This window comes from Ceratotherium simum, chromosome 12, assembly GCF_057802395.1.
Source record: "Ceratotherium simum simum isolate JZ-2026a chromosome 12, ASM5780239v1, whole genome shotgun sequence".
Taxonomy (NCBI): Eukaryota; Metazoa; Chordata; class Mammalia; order Perissodactyla; family Rhinocerotidae; genus Ceratotherium; species Ceratotherium simum.
Window position 1 is genome coordinate 68,539,460 of NC_141911.1, and position 25,304 is coordinate 68,564,763.

At 38.2% G+C, this 25,304-nt stretch overlaps 1 protein-coding gene across 1 annotated transcript in view; it reads right to left on the reverse strand.

Moving 5' to 3' along the window:
* Positions 1-25,304, reverse strand: part of ENPEP (glutamyl aminopeptidase) — a 79,227-nt gene that overhangs the window by 38,970 nt on the left and 14,953 nt on the right. The window contains exons 4-8 of the mRNA XM_004426578.3: positions 11,937-12,057; positions 9,196-9,350; positions 8,643-8,756; positions 5,886-6,020; positions 3,658-3,723 (exon numbers count right to left, since the gene is read on the reverse strand). Coding sequence (XP_004426635.1) covers positions 3,658-3,723; positions 5,886-6,020; positions 8,643-8,756; positions 9,196-9,350; positions 11,937-12,057 — 591 coding nt within the window. The remainder of the gene's footprint in view (positions 1-3,657; positions 3,724-5,885; positions 6,021-8,642; positions 8,757-9,195; positions 9,351-11,936; positions 12,058-25,304) is intronic.

Below are 25,304 nucleotides of genomic sequence, written 5' to 3' on the forward strand. Positions count from 1 at the left end.
GAAGCCTAGAAGAGGGTTGAGGCTAGTCTGGAAAGCTGCCTTCATATTTGTTCTGATTGGTTCACTGCTTAGCACTGCCACCGGAGGGCAGGCAAAGGAAGGGAGAAAAAATGAAAGGCATATACTCTGTATCAGTTTTAGGTTTTCGTTCCAGAGTTCTGCACAGATCATTCATTCTACCTTAATAATATAATTGGATACTTGGAATAGTAATAATTATAACTAGCTACCTGTTAATGACAACTTCTAGTGAACAGTCTCTTCTTAAAATTAACTTAGAGGAGTTTCTTTGTATACTCACAATGTCTTGAGTTTAGAAACGTGCAATCTTGGAACAGGAAGGGGCCTTAAATATTATTTTATATAAATCCCACATTTTGGGGGTAAAGGAAACTGTTGACTGTAGAGGTGAAGAGATTTGCCTGAAATTACCGAGAACAGAATTCTGAATCCTGGACCAGTTTGTGTGGTTTTCGTCACTGTAGTTGCTATTGTTATTGTTTTATAAATTGCAGTTTCTTTCTTCTCCTGAACTAGAGACTGCTTGGACATTTACATAAACAGTATATTAAAAGGTACTAATTTTATTTTGTCTACATGAGACCTTCTGAATATTCTATATTAAGAAATTTCCTTCTTCACCTTGAATAATCACACTGTAGTCATTCCAGTAAAAATGTCATGCTGACCTCAGTCCCTCAAAAATAGTCCCTTAGTTGGTATGGGTAAGCAGAAAAGGAAGGAACAATGTTTCTACACAAGCATCCAGGGATGGAAAGGACATTGTCCAGCTGGGCCATTCCTGTCTCATCAGACATACTACTGACACTAGAAGAAAAAGAAGGGATGGATATATTTCTCAGTTTCTGTTTCATGACTATGTATTGTTATCTCTTATGCTTTTTTATGTACAAATAAAGCCTTAAAGATTTTCCAGTTGATGGTTTTGCTCTTATTTTCCCTCACTTTGTACCTACTCTGCTGCCTGAGATTGGGTTTGGGGGAAGGTGATGGGCATGAAAGAGAACAGACAGCTGGCCATCCCCAGATTTAGTGTCTCACCAGGTTAGCTGATGAAGAGTCACTTTCAGCAGAAAGATAGTATTTGCAAGGGAAAGACCTTGAACGCCAATGACACAGACTGTGAGACTGAGAGGCAGCAATCATAGTACAATGATAACTCGAGGAGGGATACCGTCCAGATGTTTAAATTATGTGAAGGAATGTTCCAATTGGTTTGAGAGCTTATTGAGTATGGCCTATATTGATCATATACTATTTTCAGACATTAGCTAGTGTTTGAAGATTGAAGGAAAAGAGTGTTTCAGTGTTTTTTTGTAAATTCATTCCATAGCATCATAATGGTATGAAAATTAATATCTATTCATTCTGGTTCAGTTTGTAGCACCATCTGTAGTCACAATTAAGGTGGAGGAAGACAGTTTTAACTTGGGAAATATTAGTTTTAGACAGGACTGAGTTTTTTATTAATTATACCATAGACACTGGACTATAGGAAATGCAAGAGTAGTATTGAATTATTATTAGAATAGCTGTTCACTTTTAAGGATTCTTCTGGTATTTCTCTAAAAAAGTTAATATGAAAAATCATTTAATTTGAAGTCAACTTTGAAGAGTCCAAGAGTGTGTTGTTTATCAATTACAATTTAATTTAGAATGAAAACTATGCACATGGAATTTTAACTTTTTTAAAGGAATTGTCTTTGCCTATTTCTATATTCTATATTATTTATTATAGACCATTCGTTCATTCATTTAACAAGCATTTTTTGGATCACCTAACACGTGGAATGCATTCTACTAGGCACTGGAGTATCTGCAGAGGTCCGGAAGACAGAGTTCCTACAGAGGTGTAGGCGTAGGTGCTTACAGTGAGACAAGATATCAGGAAATGTGAGTTTGAAGCTGCTGGAAAAGTTACAAAATGTTCTAATGTACACATAAGAACAAGCACACAGCTTCTCCCCTTCCTCCTAATGTCCACACAGAAGATTTTATTAATGAAGAAAAGGAGTAACACATACTGATGTACTCCCTAAATATTCCCTGAATCCTGGTCTTATTTCTTACTTGAACAGTCACCTAGGAATTTTAGTATTGGGTGGAAGAGGACGTCAGTACAGCCACATGGGAGACTTGGTGGCAGCGAGAGCTGTAGGAATGGGAGCAGGCACCGTCCTGGGGAATCACCGTACTGGTCTCTCTGGGAAGGTAGCAGGGGCGCTGCTCTGATCTGTTTTCTCCTTTGTGGGCTAGACGCCATGAGCACTGCTCTGCCTGACTACCTGGGAGGTTACAGTAACGGGGATGGAGATGGAAGGGAAGAGAAGGAAGACAATTCCATCTCTAAGGGGCAACAGAGCCAACCTGCAGACAGGACAGTTACAAGAACACATTGTAGCTACTTTGATAAGATAAAGCCCTGAGAGAAGTGGCTTAGGGTCTACCAGAAGAACAAAAATGAAACCTAAACATCCACTGGGAGTCACAGACCTGAGTGGGATGTGTGAAATGCTTTAGAAAGGTTGTCATTTTTGTTTCCAAAAGGAAGGAGGCTCTCTTGATTCATTGACTCCATCATAATAGGAATGTTTATATTAACCATTTTCAAATCCAATAGTAAGGAAAAAAATGCTTTTACAAACTGCAAGGAAAGACATTTATAGATGGAATTAAATTTTTATATCATGTTGTGGACTGAATTGTGCTCCCCAGAAATTCATACATTGAAGTCTTAATCCCCAGTGTGATGGTACTTAGAGACGAGGCCTTTGGGGGGTATTTAGGTTTAGATGGGGTCATGAGGGTGGGACCCTCATGACAGGATCAATGTCCTTATAAGAAGAGGCACCAGAGAGCTCTCTCTCTCTCTGCCATGTGAGGACACAGTGAGAAGGCAGCCATCTGCAAGCCAAGAAGAGCACCCTCACCAAAAGCTGAATCTGCCGGCACCTTGGTCTTGGTCGCAACTTCTCAGCCTCCAGAACGGTGAAAAATCAATTTCCACTGTTTTAAGCCACCTAGTCTATGGTATTTTGCTATAACAGCCTGAGCTGACTAACACACATGTAAAGGGTATCAAAAATAATTAAGTAATCTGTTTAAACTTCTGCTAAATGGTAATTACCGATACAACGTAGGCACTTAACTGGATGTGAAATCACCTTTCTATGTTTTGCTATGTTATCTATCCCTGAGGAAGGAAAGTAAAAGCAAAAAGAGAATTGTCTTTAATTAATCACATATCTTAACATTCATCATCTATGCATCAGTGTGTAGTTTTTGTGTGTGTGTGTGTGTGTGAGGAAGATCAGCCCTGAGCTAACATCCATGCTAATCCTCCTCTTTTTGCTGAGGAAGACCAGCTCTGAGCTAACATCTATCACCAATCCTCCTCCTTTTTTTTTCCCCCAAAACCCCAGTAGATAGTTGTACGTCATAGTTGCACATCCTTCTAGTTCCTGTATGTGGGACGCAGCCTCAGCATGGCCGGAGAAGTGGTGCGTCGGTGCACGCCCAGGATCCAAACTCCGGGATGCCAGTAGCCGAGCACGCGCACTTAACCACTAAGCCACGGGGTCGGCCTGCATCAGTGTGTAGTTTACTTTTAATACCATCAAAAGCAGTAAATCATACCTGACATCCTTTTTGAAATATCTCTGGTGTCATCCAGTCTTCAAGCATTCTCAGAATGGAAGCTCCCTATGAGGGAAAAGAATGACAAATTAAACTAATAAAGGATAGGGAAGAAGCACATATCAGTGATCACTGTTCTGACTAGTATGTCATGATCATATTTGTGAGATATCTTCAAGGTGATTCCACTAAATTGCATGGTTCTAGCTCTATGGTTTTAGTATAAAAATACCACTTCTATGGTATTTTATAGAATACCCCCCTGTATCTATGCTTCTAAAACAACTAAAAGGTAAAGAGAAATTGATAAAATGGTCATCATCTCAGTGATGAGGTTCAAATCATTATTGCACTTCACCAAATGAACCAGCAGATGGAGCTTTCCTAATGAAAGAGAAACAGAGAAAGTTTTAGAAAAATCACGTTCTTTGATCAACAAGGAAAGTGGTTTCAGGATAAAATTCTGGCTACTTATGAAATATATTTCAATACTTGGAGAAAAAAGAATTATGTTTCACAGAGGGAAGTAGATAGTTGGGGAATTATCTGGTCAAATAGTTTAATATAAATAGATATATCATTCAGGTATAAAGTCCTTCTCTTCAAAAGTGGCTTATCTCATTTGGTTTTCTTTACTCTGAAGAATCTGATGAACACCTCTGTTCTTTACGTTCTTTTCACATAATGTAAGATTAGTACTAAAATGCCCTATTTATAAAATTTTAAATCAATTTTCAAGTAACTGACCAGAAAAACATTTGTTAGTAGTTTTTACTGTAATTTATTAAGTACTATAAGTTATTTTTGTACCTAGTAGAAAGTCTTAGAAACATTTATTCATTTCTAACCTAATATCTTAAACCCATGGGATATCTAGGACTTAGGAAGAAACTGATTCAATAAATAAAAACTTCTTCATGTGAATTATTAGAATATTCTATCAGTGGGTTAGAAAGTTTCATTTTAACAGAAAGATCAAAAGGAATCATTAACAATGTGAAGGAAAAATGAATAAAAGAAGCCTGAAAAGATGCCATGGGACTAATATAAGAGGGAAAAACCAAAAATATGATGCTGTAAATTTCAAATGTTAATGTATAGGGGGCTTTTTTTACTCAAGCCAATTTGATCTAGTATTAAATAATTATAATATCGTCTTAAATAAAACTTTAGGTATCACCCAGAATAACAAAATGTGTGTATTAGTTTGCAGTGGCTTTAGAGCAACTTAACACAATGGGTAACCCAGGAGAGACTGAGTGGGATATGACTAAATCATGTGCACAAAAAGTGGGATATGTATAAAGGAGACGCTATAGGAGATGCTGTGGGAGAAAATGGGTAACAAAACTTTGGGTCACTATAAATTTTCAGGAACTTTTCATAAAATTATAATGTATAAAAATGCCCCCTTTACAACAGCTAACAAAGTCATCTTTAAATCCTATTTAAAGATGGATAAAACTAATTCCTTCAAACTGAGTTGGATTTAAATGCTTATTGAAGCACTAAAGAATTCTACTAGAAGTGTCCCCATATATGGCATTTCTCGTTGCTCACATGGGCAGGAAAAGAAGATTTACTGTCTTTTAAAAAAAACAGGGCCGGCCCCGTGGCTTAGCGGTTAAGTGCGGGCACTCCCCTACGGGCAGCCCGGGTTCGGATCCTGGGCACGCACCGACGCACCACTTCTCCAGCCATGCTGAGGCTGCGTCCCACATAGAGCAACTATAAGGATGTGCAGCTATGACATACAACTATCTACTGGGGCTTTGGGGGAAAAAAAAAGGAGGAGGATTGGCAATAGATGTTAGCTCAGAGCCGGTCTTCCTCAGCAAAAAGAGGAGGATTAGCATGGATGTTAGCTCAGGGCTGATCTTCCTCACAAAAGAATAAATAAATAAACATCTATTTAAAAAACAAATAAAACAATTTAAAATTTGATGCTTTAAGGGTAAATTTTCAATTATCAGAATGAGAGCTGTTAATAACCAACAATGGAAAGAGAAATTTTTAAAAATCTGATTCAAAATCCTGTGACAATGACCAGCACAGATCAATTCCACTGAAGAGCACAAACTATTGAATATTCAACACTCGAAACAAGTTCTACACTGTTTCCTAAAGCCTGTTAGCATAGTCTAACCATTCTTACCGTTTGTAGGCATTTACTAAAAGAAAAGCCACTAAACAGCAAGACATTCAAAACAATGTCATATTTTCCCCACCTTGCTATAGGATATTCCATCAAAAACAGATGTTATTTCAGCAGGAGTTTCCACGGTGACAACAATTGGGTGTGAAGATATCAAAGAATCATCCTCGTGAACAGGTATCACATCTTCAATTAATATCTGGTCAAGCTGAAACAGCAGAACGAACCAAAGAAATATAGCACTTCCTTTATCCTGCTTCATATTTCAAAATATCATTTATATAATACAAACTGGGGAAAATAAATATAAATGACTCAAATTATTTAAAACCAGCATTAGGTGGTCAAACTAATCATATTTTGCACTGATTGGTCAGCACTGATTCCATTCCTGTCTCCTATTTATAACTCCTTTGATTTCGTCCCTCTGTGACAGGCCAGGAAGACACAAGCTTGTGAATTCTGTGTCTGCTACTTGCGCGTGACTTTTGGACACATGCTAACTTTGCAAGCCCTGTTTCCATATCTGCGCAGTGGGAATGACGGCATCACCTCACAGATTTGTTCTGAGAATTAGTGAGGAAGCACATTGATTTGCCAAAAATTGATGTTCAGGTTTTTTTTTTCCCCCATCAACTAATCATTGGAATTTGGATGATTCATAATTAATTGAAGATGATTAGCTTTTGCTTTAGTTCTAATAATCACCTTCTCATTCCGGTCCTAGGTTTTCTCAGCAAAATAAGAGTGGTTAGGAAAGCTAGTTCCAAGGTGGGACTTCCTTGGTTCAAGCTCAGTTTTTCCACTTTCCAGATATGTAAGTTGAAGCAAGTTCCCTCCCCCATTAAATAGGGGTAACGACGGCATCTACTTTTTAGAACCAGGCGGAGGATTCAAGGAGATAATGCCTGGTAAGCATTTGGCATGGTACCCGGCAGAGGATGGAAACCTAACACATAGGCTGCTATTATGATTTTGATTCTTAATCAATTAGATTCTGAAATCTAACTCCATTAAATCACTGCTAATTAAAAAAATCAAAAGCTTTCTTGATCTTAATTAAAAATATTTCCAAAAAACAAGCATGCTATGTTAGTTGACATTTTCCAATTTTGTGATTTCAGTTTATAATAGGCGAGGTGCTATTGTCAAGTGATGACTGCCAATCAAGGCAATTTTGACCTGGATTTTAATTTTTTACTCCTAAAACGTTTAGGTAAGTAGAAGGAATCCTGTGCTCCGTGTCAGGAGATCTGACTCTAGTCTTGGTTGTGCTACAAGTTGTCTGTATGACAGTGGCAAGTTATATTCCCTGCCTGGGCATCAGATTTTCACTGTAAAAGAGGCTCCACCGTTGTGGTACTTCTCAAGCTCTCTTAGAATGTATCTTTATTTATTTGTCCCCTCCACCCACCAGACCCTGAACTGGGGACTCTTTAAGGGCAGGACATGTGTTTTATCCAGTTTTGGGTCTTCTATAGTGTTCACTGAATGAAGAATGAATGAATGAGTTGGATCATGTGATTAAATTTCATTTAAGAGCTGCATACTAAATTCTTCTGGAATTTAATTGGTGTTTTTGAAACACTGAAATTGGAATACTAAAATGTTAAATATATATTATATATACAATGTAATGTTATAATTTTTTATAACATCTTGATATAATAAGGGCATCAGATTACTTTATAGAAAATAAAGGACAAAATAATTTTTCATTTATATAGTTTAATTTCAATAAATTATGAAATCAGCAATTTTCAACATAGATGAGTGGTTCTCAACTAGGGGAAATTTTGTCCCCCAGGTGACATCTGGAAATATGTGGGGACATTTTTGGTTTGACATCTGGCACAGGTAGGTTACTGGCATCTAGTAGATATACACCTGGGATGCTGCTAAATATCCTACAATATGCAGAACAACCCCCCACAATAAAGAACTATCTGCCCAAAATGTCAGTAGTTCCATGGTCAAAAATCCTCGATGTAGATTAAGTTTTTAAAGAAGCAATGGTTGCAAGCTAGCTGTACACTTTGTACAGCAGATGTGGAAATGCAAGGGCTTCAAGCTTTCAACATTGTCTTCTTCTTCTACCTAGTAGAGGCCAGTAGTCTACATGGTACACAACCTCCTGTCATTTGCTACTTGCACCCTTCTACACACTCACGCTTTCATATACACAGACAGATACGAATACCTACACCATCTAAATATAAATAAAAACAGATCTAGCTTTTTGGAATAAGATCTCTGTAGAGTTCACAGAAGCATCTGTTCCAGGCCCCTCAGGGACTCACAAAATGGTAATGGTAACTACACATATGTTTTGGGAGTTTCTGAGCCTACAAGATAGAGAACAAAGTTCTTCTTTCATAGAGGGGAGCTCTGACTCAGAGAGGATATGTAACTTGCTCGGTCATTTACATATCCCGTAATATGAGGTCACATTCCCCGTAATGCATCTAAGAAATGATGTGTCCAGGATGTGAACTTGAGTCTCACTACTAAGTTTATGCTCTTATCTCTTTAACACACTATTTCAGCAACCTGTGTAAAATAAGTCATTTGCAAAACTAGTCTTAGACATTTGTCAAAGGGCTAGTGCTCCAGATACTTTCTTGGACACAGAGTTGGCATTGTCTAAGCTGGCTATTCTTTTTCCTGCCTTGACACGTGTTCTTGAGTGACTCTATCAAGGATATCCTCAGATCGTGGTGGTCAGTGGCCCTCCAGGGCGTGGGCATAGGCTCTTAGCAAGGCACACTTCAGTGCAGCCTGTTTTGCATGAGGAAAACAGAGACTTAGAGCTGGAGTGTCCAGGGCTCACCATTTCCCAATCTCCTTCTGCATGGTTCACTCCCAGGAACTCAAAGAAGGAAGCAAATCCCTCATTGAGCCACAAGTCTTCCCACCAGTCCATGGTCACAATATTTCCAAACCACTGAAATTATAAGCAATAAAGAGATAGTTAAATTCTTACGCCTTTGGTAGAGAGGCCTAGAAAGTTTCAGCACATTCATTTGTTCATGTAAATTTTGTCACTTGACACGGAAGTGGCAGGCATTGTATTTAGCATTTATTTCCTGCTTTATTTCTCGCGGGTTTTCCAATGACATCAAATTCTCCTTAGTTTTTTGCCTTTATTTAGGTATTACTGACACTATTTAAAGTTATAGGAAGGCCTCCTGTATATTTACTACAGGCAAAACAAGGGGTCTTAAAAGTTTCTTTATGGTAAAATGTTTATTAGCACTACGGAAGACTTTCAAGCAGGATTTTCTGAGTTGGCTATTGATTTGCTAAGTTATAATTAATTTCAACTATTCCTGTGGTCTTAAGCCACTTGTCAAAATAAGCTAATTGATGCTAAGATGCTGTACCTGATGAACAAGTTCATGGGTGACCACACTGGCCACCCTCTGCTGGTTTGAGGAGGCTGATTCCTCAGGGTCATACAGCAGGTTGGTTTCTCTGTAAGTGATGAGGCCCCAGTTCTCCATAGCCCCAGTACCAAAATCAGGAATAGCGATTTGATCTATGGAAAAGAAAGAGTCCAGTGAGAAATGCATTCTTTCTGTTTGTTCATAACATTTCTTACCAAATTAAGTTCTTTGAATGAATGTTTTCTAAAAAGGCTAAAAATAATTCTTGCAGTGAAAAACAATAATCTATTTGTGAAAACTTTTCAGTCTTAATGCACTCAAAATTTCCATGGAACTTTTCCTGTTGGCTCCAGATATCAATGTGTCTTTTATTCTTCTAAAGAAGAACACACACACAGCAATGCTCTTTTCAAGTCCTCTATAAGTTTATGTCTTTTGCTCCTCTCTGTACTTCATTTTTATTAGCTTTTTTTTTTCATGATTTTCACTTAAGTAATACAGATCATCTGTTTTGGGGAATCAGCTGTCAGGAATAAGAGAATGAAGTTTTCAAATGAGGAGTATAGAGCTTCTAAGTGCAGAGAAAATATATTTCTATCCAAGAATACAGAATATTAGAGAATATAAAATTCCAGTTTTTTCCTAATTCTGTACAATTTGAGGTCAACCTGATTCCCTACTAATGGAATAGCTTACCATCTACTCATATGTATTCAATTAGGTGGATAAACATGGAATTGACTATATTCTCTCTAAATTCCCTTCCAGGTCTAAAATGTTGGATTCTACCAGGACTTTCGATGCCTGGTTTTTGCTGGGGCCAATGATCTTAGTCGTGCTACCTGACAGGAAGCAGTGTTGATCAGTTCTGTTTTAAATCCCCAAACAGAAGAAGCTCAGCTTGATTAGTGGACAGAATACAGCTTCTTCAGTTAATGAACTATAAGAAGAATGTAATTTCTTTATTACATCTAATTTAAATGAGGCATATAAATGAAAATAAGATTTTCACCTAACGTATAAGAAAAAGTCCTTTCTTTCTGGTTAAAATAAAGATTCTTAAAGCTTTGTATAAAAGAATGAAAACGGATATATCTTAAATGGAGGTCATGATTACAGCAGTAGCTTCCTTTTTGTGTTATCTTCATTCTTAAGTTTAGTTATTTTGTCACAAGAATACCAATTAAAGGGTGGAGAAGTATTCCCCCCAAGGGCCAATATTTTCCGTAATGTTATGGAGTATAATGTGCACCTAATCTTTGAAATAAACTCGTTTCTTTGGTGAGTATTGACATTATAATTAACTAACTTCAGTGTATTTAACTTTAGGGGGTATAATCAATGCCTAAGTCATTTCTAAGGAAAGTCTGAGATGGAATCAATTCTGAAGGGGTTGATAATGCATATAAAATATGAAGAAGAAGTAATAGGAGAGAGGGAGGAAGGAAGAGAAGAAGAGAAAAGAGAGAGAAATTTGTGAGATTTTCACTTCCCAGGTTATCTTGGGTGATACAAGTGAGATAAAGAGAAAAAAGGCTTTTAAATTGATGTGCTTAACATTTTATTAAATGTTATTCTGATTTTGATGAAAAGTTGTTTCTCTTCCTGCAGTTGTTTAGCAATCAAAAAAGTGGAACCACTGCCACTGAAGAGAAATGGGGCATCTACAAACTTGCTGGGAGCCACAAGCACAGAGCCATTCCGCGGTAGAGAATTCGGCCTTCCAGTTGCTTTGCATGGATAGTTTATCCAAGCAAGGGCAGAGAAGGAAATAGAGAAGTCAGTTGTTGGTTGTTTTGTTTTCTTGTTGCCTTCATTTCATCCCTACAGACACCTACCTGGGTGTTACACTTCAAGTCTTTCCTAATAGCACTCAAGCTCACTAAGAAAGCATTTCTGGAGGCAGCCCGGCGGCATAGGGGTTGAGTGTGCATGCTCCACTGCTGCGGCCCGGGGTTCGCAGCTTCAGATCCCGGGCGTGCACTGACACACCGCTTGTCAAGCCATGCTGTGGCAGCGTCCCATATAAAGTGGAGGAAGATGGGCACAGATGTTAGCCCAGGGCCAGTCTTCCTCAGCAAAAAGAAGGAGGATTGGTGACAGATGTTAGCTCAGGGCTAATCTTCCTCACCAAAAAAAAGAAAAAAAAAAAGCATTTCTGCTATTGAAAGAAGTGTTGTATCCACACCATTTTGATTATAGCCCTACTTTATTTTAAAAATAAAATATGCCCCCATATTAGAAAAAAATATTTATGGAAGGAGCTCGATGTCTCATTTTAACTGCTGGAGAATCTCGAATTAGTCTTGTACAACACTGGAAAGATGGAAGCACATGGGACTCTGACAGCATCATTGATCCCTATTACTTCCCAACTCATTGATGGTAGGGAGGGAGTGTAAGCTATTGGGATGGGTATTGGGAAAACAACTGATCTAGGTTGCTATTTCTGGCTCCCTCATTATCAATGACTACAGTTATGTGCACAGACTTTAATCTTTATTTGGAAATAAAGGACTATACATTAGTCAGGTTAAGAACAGAGTGTAGACATTATTCTTGGAAGAATCCGGAATGGATCTTTCAGCATCTAGTAAGTGTTGAACACATATTGTCAGCATATAACAAAAAGACTTAGGGATGACTGTTAACCAAGGATGATAAAATGGAAGAACTGAGTTAACTTAGGTGAAAATAAACACAATATTAAAAATAAGAAAATAAAAAATGATTCTCACCTAATTTAGGAAGAGAATAATTCATAGCAAAGTATTCTTCAAAATAATCAAACACAATTTTAGTTATGTTTGCAGCATATTCAGCTGTATGCTTTTGCTCTGGCTGGACATATATAGTGAGCTATGAAACAAAACACAAACATTAAGTGAAAATTATTCTTTGATAAAACACAAAAACTATGAAATATGACACAATGGAAAGAAGGTGGGCTTTGGAACCACATAAGTCTAATTTGCATTTCAGTTCTGTGTGGTCTTGGACAAATCACTTCACATCTCTGAGACTCCTGTGTAAAGGAAAATAATACTGCATAACTCACTGAGTGATTTCAATGACTAGAAATAATGTAAGACACAATGGTTGGAACAGTGTCCAATATATTTTTAAAATATTATTACTTTTTTCTATTTAGAATATATATTGTCTGTTCAATATCTATGTGTCTATGTATCTATCTATCATCTACCATCTATCTCTGTGTAATTTCCCTTTAAGGAAACGAATCATGTGATTTTTCTCATCTAAAAAGCCATTAGATATATGTTTTCCACTTGTGCTATTCTCTCCATTGCTATCCATATTACCCTTTTGATATTTTAACTGTTCTATTCCCAGAGTCTAGAATACAATTATTCAAATTTTCCTGAGAGAGAGGCATCTTGATAAGCTACATCAAGTCTCTAAGTCTTTGGGATATTATTTTGTGCCCCTGGGACATAACTTATAAATCAAACCAAGTATGGACTCCTCCCCACCCCAATTCTAAGCATGTATAACCAGAAGAGCCAACATAATATTGAAGGAAAATAACAAAGTTGGAGGACTGACACTACCTGACTTCACAACTTACTATGAAGCTACAGTAATCAAGACTGTGGTATTAGCAAAAGAATAAGCAAATAGAGCAATACAACACAATAGAGAGCCCAGAAATAGACCCACATAAATATAGTCAACTGATCTTTGACAAAGGAACAAAGACAATACAATGGAGCAACGACAGTCTTTTTAACAAATGGTGCTGGATCAACTGAACATCCACACGCAAAAAAATGAATCTAGACACAGACCTTACACCCTTCACAAAAATTAACTCAGAATAGATCACAAACCTAAATGTCAAATGCAAAACTATAAAACTCCTTGAAGATAACATAGAAGAAAACCTAGGTGATCTTGGATATGAAGATGACTTCTTAGATAAAACACCAAAGGCATGATCCATGAAAGAAATAATTGATAAGCTGGACTTCATTAAAAACTTCTGCTCTGTGAAAGACAATGTCAAGAGAATAAGAAGAAAGCCACAGACTAGAGAAAATATTTGCCGAGACATATCTGATAAAGGACAGTTATCCAAAATATACAAAGAACTCTTAAAACTCAACAAGAAGAAAACAAGCAACTAAATTAAAAAATGGGCCAAAGACCTTAACAGACACCTCACCAAAGATGTACAGATGGCAAATAAGTATATGAAAAGATACTCCACATCATATGTCACCAAGGAGATGCAAATTAAAACAACGAGATACCACTACATACCTTCTAGAATGCCAAAATCCAGAACATTGACAACACCAGATGCTGGTGAGGATGTGGATTGATGGGAACTCTCATACATTGCTGGTGGAAATGCAAAATGGTACAGCCACTCTGGAAGACAGTTTGGCGGTTTCTTACAAAAGAAACATATTCTTACCATACCTTCCAGCAATCATGCTCCTTGGTATTTACCCAAAGGAGTTTAAAACATGTCCACACAAATACCTGCAAACAGATGTTTATAGCAGCTTACCTATAATTGCCAAAACTTGAAAGCAACCAAGATGTCCTTCAGTAGATGAATAGATAAATAAATGGTGATACATCCAGACATTGGAGTATTATCTAGTGCTAAAAAGAAATGAGCTATCAAGCCATGAAGAGACATGGAAGAACCTAAAATGCATATTACTAAGTGAAAGAAGCCAATCTGAAAAGGCTACATACTGTATGATCCCAACTATATGATATTCTGGAAGCGGCAAAACTATGGAGACAGTAAAAATTTCAGTGGTTACCAAGGATGGGGTTGGGGAGGGAAGAGATGAAAAGGCAGAGCTTAGAGGATTTTTTTAGGGTGGTGAAAATACTCTATATATTATAATGATGGATATATGCCATTATACATTTGTCTAAACCCATAAAATATACAACACTGTGTGTGAACCCTAAGGTAAACCCTGGAGTATTTTGATGTGTCAATGTAGGTTCATCCTTGGCTAAAAAAACATACTATTTGGGGGAGTGATATTGATAATGGGGGAGGCTATGTGTGTGTGGGATAATAAGGTATATGTGAAATCTTTGTATCTTCCCCTCAATTTAGTTGTAAACCTAAAACTGTTCTAAACAATGAGTGTTTTTTAAAAAAAAGTTTGTGAGGAATTCAAATGAAATATACTTGTTGAATTTAACACCTGATTCAAAATCCTCAAGTAAAGCAAAAGAGGCAGTCATCTGACAAGTTCAAGCCCATCTACCTAACGGGAACCGATGACTCATCATTAAAATAAAAGGAAAGAAGGAAGAGAAATTATGCCTATTTTCCCCTTTTATTATTCCAAATGCATTGCTAGTTTTGGTATTCATTTAGGCACCCATCCTGAGCCATCTTTTCTTAGAAGTGAGAAACAGTGGAACGATCCAGTAATTTAAATGACGGGTTCTGAAAGAGCATCCCTTCAAGGACCAGCGCGGGGTCATTGTTCTCACAGCCACTGTGTAACTGACGTTCTTGCTTTATTTGCATAAGTGAAGATGTGTTCATCTTCCTCTCCAAAGGCAACACAGCTCACTCAATGATCATTCCCACATTCTTTGAGGTTTTTGTTTTTTATTTTTGTTACTTGCCAGAAGCGGTGATACATTTCCTCACTGTCCTCCTGCCCTCTTGGGGGACAACGACATGCATTTTTCAAGAAGTTAAGTGAAACTGAGTACCCAGTTGGTGGCCACTGAACAGAGCAAAGAAAATTGCCCATCTGAAATGAAAACTGCCATGTTCGCAGGGGACTGCCACGTTGTAAACTGAGATTCTCGCCGTTTTTCATCTGTGAACTAATTAGTGTGCCAAGACTCCCCCAGAATTTCTACCACATCTGTTCTCTACCGTTAAAAACTTCAGGAAGGGCAGTTCCTCCTAACTCACTCCACTGTTGTCTACACACTCTGTACTTTTGTGCTGCATACAATGTCTGGAAAGAAGGTTGTGTGAAAGAGGGTTGAGAAAGAGGAAGAAGAGAGAACAGTGTTCCCGTCCTCTGTGGAGCTATGGGGAGGAGAAAGGCTCTGTGTGCTCGTTCTGCCCATATCTTCTCATTTCCCATGCCAGTAGGCTGACTCTCTTTAAGCAGAATGCTTCCGAGACTATATAATCTGGTTTTTCTTATTCTCCATATTTCTGTTGTTGGCAACAACAGGAATGCAGCGCCGTTAAATAAGATTGATGTTAATGTAAATTCAATCAAAATAAAAGTAATCCCTTCCTCTTTTGTTTCTGAGAAACTCAACCCCACAGAAGTATGTTCTGTCTTGACAGTCTCACATTATCTGTGATCGATGACCCTTCAAAATAAGGGTCATAGATCATATTTTATGACCATTTCTTTGATCAATTGAGCTAAGCAATCACAAAATATATAGATACAGCCCAGTTATCTTGTAACATAATCAGCCAAAGCACATCTACGAGCGTGCCCTATCTGCCATACATCGCAAATATACTTTTACTCTAAAGACTCTACCAATGTGTCAACATTGTCTGTCATTTGAAGCTTCAAAATAGTCTATGTGGCATCCATTTAATAGCAGAACATCTGTGATATTTGGATTTGGTGATTTAAAAAAGCATCCTCCCCTCTGCTGGCACCTTCCCTGGTCCTCTGCCCAGCCTTTCCTGCTCCCTGACCTCGTCTTCAGCGTGGGCTCCCACTGCATCCCTCTCTCCTTCCCGTGAGCTTTGGCAGAGGTTCTAACGCTTCTCCATCATCTGCTGAGCTTGGGCACTTCTGTCTATGACAAAGTTCAGTGAATTACCCCTGATTTATCACTTTTTAATAATAATTGGCATCTTTTTAGTTTATATGCTTGCTTTACTGAGCTGACTTTTTTTTAAGCACACGACTAGCCATATTGGAATGGCATGGAGCGAGGAGGGAGATACGCATGCATATTCTTTCTCCTTCTTTTCTTCTACGAGAGTCATATACGCCTTTATTATTCAAGGACTCTATTAAAGGTTAAATATAAAGTTTATATGTAAGCTTTATAACTTTGTATATAAACTTTGAGTATAAATATGAAATTTTCAAAGCTTCAAGAACCTACCTGGTAGGCTTATATTTAGTTTTTAAAAACAGTAAGTTCCCTAAACAAATTAAATTACCTCGATATACCACTGTTGGATACTATGAGTCACACTGCATCTACTGAGCTAGTGTCAGCTGTAAATGTCTGTGTTTCCTAAAGCCTGTATTCTGCTGATTGTGCTTTTGGAGGGCGGGATGCATCTGCTTGATCGTTGTTGTCGTTGCTTTTCTCTTATCATATTGGAACCCGCCATAAAGGAGAGTTTGGAGTTCTTAATATTATCCTTTCATTCAAACGTCTCTGGGAATTTGAGAGATGGGATTTAAGTCCAGGAGAATTGCTTCCTGGTTGGTTGCTGTCACTCCCTTTGTGCATCCTTTTGACAAAAATGACTAGATCCACCAGATCATCCTCCCTTAGAACAGCCTAGTGAAACCAGGTATTCTCTGTAAGTCCAATGATTGTTATGACTCTGAAACCAAAACCAAGTAGAAAGCCCAGCAATACAATCATTATGATTAACTAGTAGTCTTACTGAGGATTTAAAAATTTCCAGGTAATGTGATATGCTCTTTCCATGCAATGTCTCACTCTACACATCAATTCTATGAATCTGGCACTGTTGTACATGATAATAGAATAGAATAGCTTGCATCACTGATGATAACTTTACCCCAATCATTTCGCGAGTCCAGTTTCCACAATTATAAAATCCAAAGAGCTCTGAATATAGAAAACTTTTTATATGTTTAAAGCAAACTAATTTAGCAGTATCACCTGACCTGAACTGATAGGAGGGTTTTTATAATCTTTATTTTTTTTGCTACAAAAAATATTGCTGCAGAAATGTTACTGTTTGGTTATAAGGTGCTGCCCCGGATCTCTCTGTGGTTACTCAATAATATACAGTATTTGTAGCATATTACTTTTCACAAGTCTGAAAATTTATGAATTTTAACATACAACTAGATACAAGGGTTTTAGATAAGGATTGTAGACCTCGATTTAGAATTTCAGAGTTTGAAGAGTTTTAAAAATAAGCTTCTTCACTGTATACACAAGATAAATGAAGTCTAAGGCAGCACTGACGCTCGAGTTCAGTACAAAGTTTGCTCACTATATCGTCTTGCCTCTTCTCTCCGTTCCTAAGACTGAAACCTGACTTGCCCTAGCAGCCAAATAGAGACAACAGCCGCACATGTCTCACCGAGTCATCGTGAGCGTTCAGGAAGCTAGTGCATAAACCGTGCTTGACACATAAGAGTTCTATGTGTCCCATCGAGAACATTAGTATCATTAGAAATATTACATTGAATTATTAACCTCTGTGATTTTCTTTGTCTGCACTTCCTTATATGTGAGTGATCTCCACATTGTGGTATCCATATTACCATTAGGAACATTAGGAGAATGCAGAGGAAAACAAGTAAAAGTTAAGTTTTTGACTTCCAAAATACGCTTTTCATGCCCACATAATAAATTTGAAAGTCAAAATCTTTTGATTTGCAAGATCCTAGTTGGAAAGGCTTTCAGCAATAAAAACAGAAGGCCAAGCAAAAAGCAAATCACAGAGTCTATGCTGTAACAATAGATTGGAAAGAACAGAGGGAGACCCAGACAGCTCTGTCCCAAAAAACCTAGATGAAAGTCACCTGGGCCAGGAGAGGGCAGTAAGGGTGATGGGGCAAGACTCTGGAAGGGTGTGTCAGGGTCTGGGATGAAGGCACTGCCCTTGGAAAGACCACGTGAACAGAAAGGAATCGGCTGGAACTGACTGCTAGCCACCGCTGCCACCATCACCCTGGTCAGAAGCCAGGCCAGTGCCTGCAGGGTCCTCCCCACCAGCCAGGAGCACAGCAGGTCAGCAGTCCCCTGGGTCCCCGTCCTTACTGTCCTTGTCTGCTGAGCATCTTCTATTGATAAGGGTGACCATACATCTGGGTTTGCCCAGGAATGTCCCAAGAGTGTACGTCTGTTGCTTACCTGTTTACACCTCTTGTCCCAGCACAATTAGTAACACCTTCTCTATTATTTATATTCTATAGATGATAAAATCGACCTATAGGTCACTCCACCTATCGACAATAGCCTGCCTTTCCACTGCTGATCATCCAGCAGAATTAGCACCTGTTCATCTCTTGAGGTTTTTTTTACAGAGTCTCCTCTGAATGCTCCAAATAGACACACCCCTTTAAATGGCCCAGGACCCTGGCAGGGCCCCTAAAACAGAAGGCGAGATCTTTGTCACTCAAATGGATGTTATGACCAGCAAAGACTGCAAGACACACTTGGGTGACACTGGACAGTGGTGGCCAACTCTGTTTCACATCTCAATTGAAGTACAGGTATCCTAGCACATTTCACTGCCTTCAGGGCTCAGCATCCTCCTTGTGCACACAGTAGGGGCTCAATAAAGACTGATGAAACAATCTGATTGAAGGGACCTGTTTCATTATCAATACTGAAGTAGCAGAATGAGAAAGAAAAAAGAATTCTATATTGTTTTTAATCCTATAAATGCATATTTAAGGTACATAGTTGGTATTACTGAATATGCCATTGACGTGATTAATTTTACAAGTTTACGTTCTCCTCAATGTTCTTCCAGCAGCAGACAGAAAGTAGGTGGAGGGAGAGGAACACTGGGTAGAAAGGAACAGTGATATGCTGGAGCTTTTCAAGTTGTGTTTGTGACTGCCTTATCACAGGAATGTGATTATTTTTCCTAAATCTCAGCTTGCCCCTTACACATAGATAAATTATTATAAACATGCAAAACCTTGGTTAGAAGTTTGAGTGACTAAGGACTTTTTCTGGTGTAGCTTCGCAGGTTGAAACGTGTTCAGAACTCTGAGTTCAGAGCTCAGCTGCTCGGAAGTGCTGCTTGAGAGGAAGCCCAGCACTGCGTTCAGGTTATACGAAGCGTGGGTCGGCAGCTTCCCTTCCGTTTAAGTCAAAATTTAAGTTGTCTGACGCTTGGTGACTCTTATTACTGCAGCAGAATTTTTTAAACGTTTAAAAAATTTAACTTACCTCATAGAATTTTATATTATTTTTCTTAATCTTTGGGGAAGATTAAGAGCTCTTGATTTAGAATAACCCTTCCAGTAAAGAAATGAATTTTTAAAAATCATAAAATGTTATAAAATTAGACTCATTCTGAAAACTTAGCAAAGCCACAGCAAAAATGTCTTTTTAACGTAACAAAAGAACCCTGTGTCAAAATAGTTCTGAGGGAAGTAGAAAATTGCCATCAGAACATGACAAGAGTTGCTGCAGGCAAGATCCACTGATGACTACGGACAAGGAGTGGTCAAAACGTTAAAGAGAAATAGGATATTTACATAGACTTGAATGATCTCTCCCCATGTATCCATCACTGAGGTGGCTATAACGCATATTCATAAATTCTTTGATAGTCCTCCCTCCAGGATGTGAAGCTTTATTCTCTTCCCCTTGAGTGTGGGCTGTACTTAGTGATCGCTTCTAACAAATAGAGTATGGAAAAGAAAAATAGTAATTCACAGTGGAGAAACCCAGTAGACCTCACCTTAATCAGATGGTCAAAGTTAGCATCACCAGTAATAACTCATGTTGGGAGCCTGTACCCACCGGTATGATGTGATGAGAAGGGTAGCTCACCTCTATGGTATTTTTCCCCCAAATCCAAAAGCCCAGTCTAATCAAGAGAAAATATCGGACAAACCCAAATTGAGGGACATTCTGCAAAATATCTGACCAGTACTCTTCAAAAGTGTCAAGATCATTAAAAACAAGGAAAGATTGAGAAAATGTCACAGATTGGACAAAATGAGGGAGACACTATGACTAAATACAGCGTTATCACATTGGATCTTGGAACAGAAAAAGCACATTAGTGGAAAAACTGTGAAATCCAAATGAAGGCTAGGTAACAGTTTTGTACAAATATTAATTTCTCCGTTTTGATGAATGTATGATAAATGGTTATGCAAGATGTTAACATTGGGGGAGCCTAGATGTATGTTACATGTGGACTCTCTTGTATCTTTGCAACTCTTCTCTAAATCTAAAATTATTAAAATAAGAAGTTTAAAAATATATCTGAGGTGCCGTCCAGGTGGTGTAGCTGTTAAGTGCACGCACTCCGCTTCAGCGGCCCAGGGTTTGCAGGTTCGGATCCCCGGTGCGCACCCCCGGCGCACTGATGCACCGCTTGTCAAGCCATGCTGTGGCGGCATCCCATACAAAATAAAGGAAGATGGGCACGGATGTTAGCCCAGGGCGAATCTTCTTCAGCAAAAAAGAGGAGGATTGGCATTGAATGTTAGCTCAGGGCTGATCTTCCTCACACACACACACACACACAAATATATATATATATATATATCTGAGTATTAAAACAATGAAACTTTTTAAAAATAAGACTTCTTCCCTGTAGGGGAGTGCATAAATTAAAATCCATGGCATAAAACCTAAAACTGCTCTAAAAAATAAAGTCTATCAAAAAAATTCCGTGACATACATATTTCCTGCCCTCCATCAATCTTGCCAATGGACTAACGGAAAGAAGTAAGAAGACCAGGCAAGTAGGGAGGGTTCATTCACAGGCATAATTCTAGGTGCAACTATTCAGGAATTATCCTGTAAGACTTTTTGGAAGAAGGCACAAGGTAACTTCTTTTACAGAGTTATTGGAATTAATAAGGTTACGGTATAATTAAATGGAGTAATTAATTAAATGGATAATACTTTCCACCAGCATTCTCTTAGTGAGCAGTTCTTCCCAACTTCCTCCTCTGCTCATGAAAACCAAGAGCTGAAACAATCTCCAACAAGGTAACTGCTCCTTTTTGCATATCCTTCTTTACAAAAGACAGGTCAAATGCCCCAAAGAAACTCAAGGCCCTATTAGAACTTACTCTCAGGAACAGCAACACTCTTGCCATTTAACTTGTGCTGAATTTGGTTCCTAGAAGATGAACGCAAAGCTAAAACTTCTGGCAAAGTTATTGAGTACACGAGTCAATGTACCTGAGATGGCAGCACAAACCTAAAAACTGTCAAAACAGTTTTACATGTGGTAAAATGGGGAATTTTCCTTTTCCTACTTGCTTTTTCTCTTCCAAATTTTCTATAATGTATGTGTATTAAACCTATCATTTTAAAAACTTAAAATATATTTATAATGCACATTGTTCTGGATTTGAAAATGGATTACAGTGTATCCCAATGGGAGACTTTGAGCTGAACTATCAGGTTAATAACATACTTATTGGGGATATTGTTTCCCATGATATGACTCTTGCAAGAGCAATAGAAGCACATTTTATTGATAACTCAAGAGTTAATTCATGTGACTAAAAGTCATATAATCTCTCTACAGTTTTTGTTCAGGGGTTTTTGTTTTTGTTTTTTTAGGATAGAATTCAGTGATTTCATTTACTTTAAAACCTTTGACCAATCCACTAAACCTGAAAAAGATCTCAGGAGTAGATTTCTTGCCAACTGAGTTGTAAAAAATCCTTCCATCAACGGTTGGCTTCAATTGTTGCTCAATCACTCTAAGTAAGTCTTCAAGCTACTTTTTCAGGACTGAATCAAAATGTAATGCAGCTAATATTCAAAAAAGGAAATATGCAGAGTTAAAAGTCTTCTGAGCTACCTTCCAGACTCAGTCACCTTTTTCTTAAGAATTTTTTAGGATTGGGCCCTCCAATCTAATTTTTTCTCATGAGCAACAAGGACTTTTTAACGTAATGATTAGTTCAACTACTAATAGCTGTTATGTTCTCTCCAAGTATACGATTAAGAAGAACATAGGCCTTGATTCTGTGTTTATTGATATAAAGGAACTCTTGCCAGAAGGGTGAACATACCCAAGAGAGTTTAATTAGGGTATCATAGATTCTTGGATTGTACAGTATAATCTGATTATGAATAGCAGATGATTAATGTACCAGAATAATACTATTAGAAGCAGAGCATACAAGAATGGTCTTTTGATTCATGAAATTTCTACTAAAAATGGTATATTTCACAACAACTACCTAGCTCTTTTTTGTTTTTGTTTTTTTTGTGAGGAAGATCAGCCCTGAGCTAACATCCATGCCAATCCTCCTCTTTTTTGCTGAGGAAGACCGGCCCTGAGCTAACATCTATTGCCAATCCTCCACCTTTTCTTTTTCCCCTTTTTCTCCCCAAAGCCCCAGTAGATAGTTGTATGTCATAGTTGCACATCCTTCTAGTTGCTGTATGTGGGATGCTGCCTCAGCATGCCCGGACAAGCAGTGCATGGGTGCACGCCCGGGATCCAAACCCGGGCTGCTAGTAGCAGAGCTAGTGCACTTAACTGCTAAGGCACAGGGCCGGCCCCACTAGCTCCATTATTTTTTAACTGAAAAAATAATATAGGGACTTTGGGTCAAGACAGTGCAGTAAAGGGATCAAAGGATTTCCCTTTGATCATACCGTAATGACAAATGCAACATAAAAATGGAAAACCCACAGGACATATTAGGGCTTTAAATAGTACAGGCATCTCCATTATTTCGATAAAAAATACAAAGCAGTGGGCAGGAATTGAAACCATAGGCTTACTGGGCTCTGGTTTTGGAAGGAATTAGGAACAGTTTCCTGAGGGTCAGAGCCAGGTCACGCTTTGGAAATCATGTTTTCAAATTCTGACTATGATTTCTGATTGTTTTCTCAGAGCTTTCTGTTTTTATTTTATGATGATCATATCTTCTTGAATCTCTGAGTGTAATAAAGGTTGTGTGTGTGTTAATGTTTAATTTTTTTTGGACTTATCTTTTGTTTCCTCACTTATCACTGTTTACCTCCACTGTGTTTTTCTGTTTATTTGTCTTGGATTTTCTCTTTTATGTTGCTTGTTTTCCTCATGCACCTGTTTGCCTTAGGTTGTCTGCTCAGCTCTAGGAATGTAGGACTGTGAGGCTGGTGTGGGTATCCTCTGATGTTACATTTAAGTAGATTTCAGTAGGTTGGTTTTCCTGTAATTCTCTCCGGAGTGGGAAATCGTATTGTGGGCATTTTGCTTGGGTGTCAACAGTTAGATTTCAATTTAGAGTTAGTGGGTAGGGAGACAGGCAGGAACCTCCCAAATGCCACAGAAGTGGAATTTACTGTGAATTGACATTCACACTAGATGCTTTAAAGTTCTCCCGTAAGGTTCTGTTCAACCTTCCAAGGAAACAGCCCACTCGTTTTGCAGGGGGGACAACTCTGGTTGCCTGGCTTCTGTAGACGGCATGGGGGGAGGGGCACTTAGTTCAGTCTCCCTTGCACTGAATTCTCCAAGACCTGAGTCTCTGGGGAGTGTCCAAAGAGAGTCTGGCTTTCTGTTCCTATCTTATCAAATGGATGATCAGAAAGTAATAAATTATGACACTAATTATCTTCATTTCCCACCCAAATGATGAAAACTCCACTGATTTAAGACAGAATGTTATGTACTCAATTTTGATAGAAGAACCATTTAAGAAATATTTATCACTTAAAGGACATTTTGGGATCTTTTGCCAAACTATATTTTCCCCTATGTCATTCCAAAGCCTTTATATAAAGTCCGTCATTAGAGCTCAGCTAGCTAACTGGTACAGGCTCTAACGGCTCTCCCAGCCAGTGTAGCTACCTTACCAATAAGTGTCCTTGGTCAGAGGACCAGGTGATGGAGTCATATTGGAAACTCAGTCTCACTGTCACTGTAGGAAATAACTCCGAGTACACTGTCCCCTGTTGATGGTTCGTTGCATCGTCTTTATTTATGAAACTACATCATCACCAGTGAATTGTTTAGATTTTATGATTTGTTTTGGTGTTTTTACCCAAAATAGAAAAACTTGCCCAGAACATAATCATCAATTTTAAAAATTGGTGCAGAAACACCTGCATATGATGAAATACATCCACGCGACCGAAGTGTGGGTGATGAAGAAATCACCTTCAGACAAAATTCCATGTTCGCTATGAGATTGGAAGAGAAAGCAAGCTGAGCTAAAGCTCTCACCTCTATATTAAGCAAGAGGAGTGCCATTGACAACACTTAGCACAATACAGAAAAAACAACTTTCTCTTTCCAGTAGCATTTCTTTTTCACACCTAATATTATCTATTAGCCACTGGTAGTGCCCTTTACCACAACTGAAGGTTACATCAAAGCACATATGAGGCAAGGGAAAGACAAAAGCTGGATGAGTCCTCCTAACATGCAGCCCCTTTGAAAAGGTCTGTGGACAATCTTCCATTTGCTATAGTTTGGATACAGGATAGGCAGGGCGTTGGAAACCCAGGTTTAGGATATCTCAGTATCAACCCCACTATACCATTGTTAAAGTAGATCTTCCAGGGAGCTAGTTTCACAGGAAATAGAGGAATCCATCCCTCTCCAGTGATTGGGGAAGTGGTAAAGATATTTTCGGAGCATCACATTTCAGGAGGCTTAGCAGGGTACAGTATTTGGAAAGAATTTGGAATTTCAGTCTCTACCACTTGCCAGCTGGGTGATCTTGAGCAAACTACTTAAACTCACTAAGTTTCAACTCTCTCATCTGTAAAGTGGGAATGATAATTTCGTCCTTAAAAAATTATATTGCAAAGATCATGAGGTTTTATATATATAATATGTAGCACAGAGGTGGACTAACTAATAGTGTAAGCAAGTGTTTAGGGCATAAGCAAAATGGGGGCATCCAAAGTGAGAAAAATAAGTAGGTAAAAGTATTTGGTTTTTCAAAAGAAGATTATTAAATTAGTCATCTTGATAAAAAAATAAGTTTATTTATATGCTTTTACACTGTTAAAAAATGCTTTCTGACACTTTGTTGTCATCCTGTTTTGAATTACATACAGGAATGGTGCCACAAACTTCTCAGTGCTCAGTTACTTGAAGGATAATCATCTACCTCTGTTTCCACATCGGACCCCACCCAAACACATACACTCAGCCATTTTACTAAATTGGGCATGCTCGAATATTTTAATATATTTGTACTGATATACTTAGGAGCTAGCTT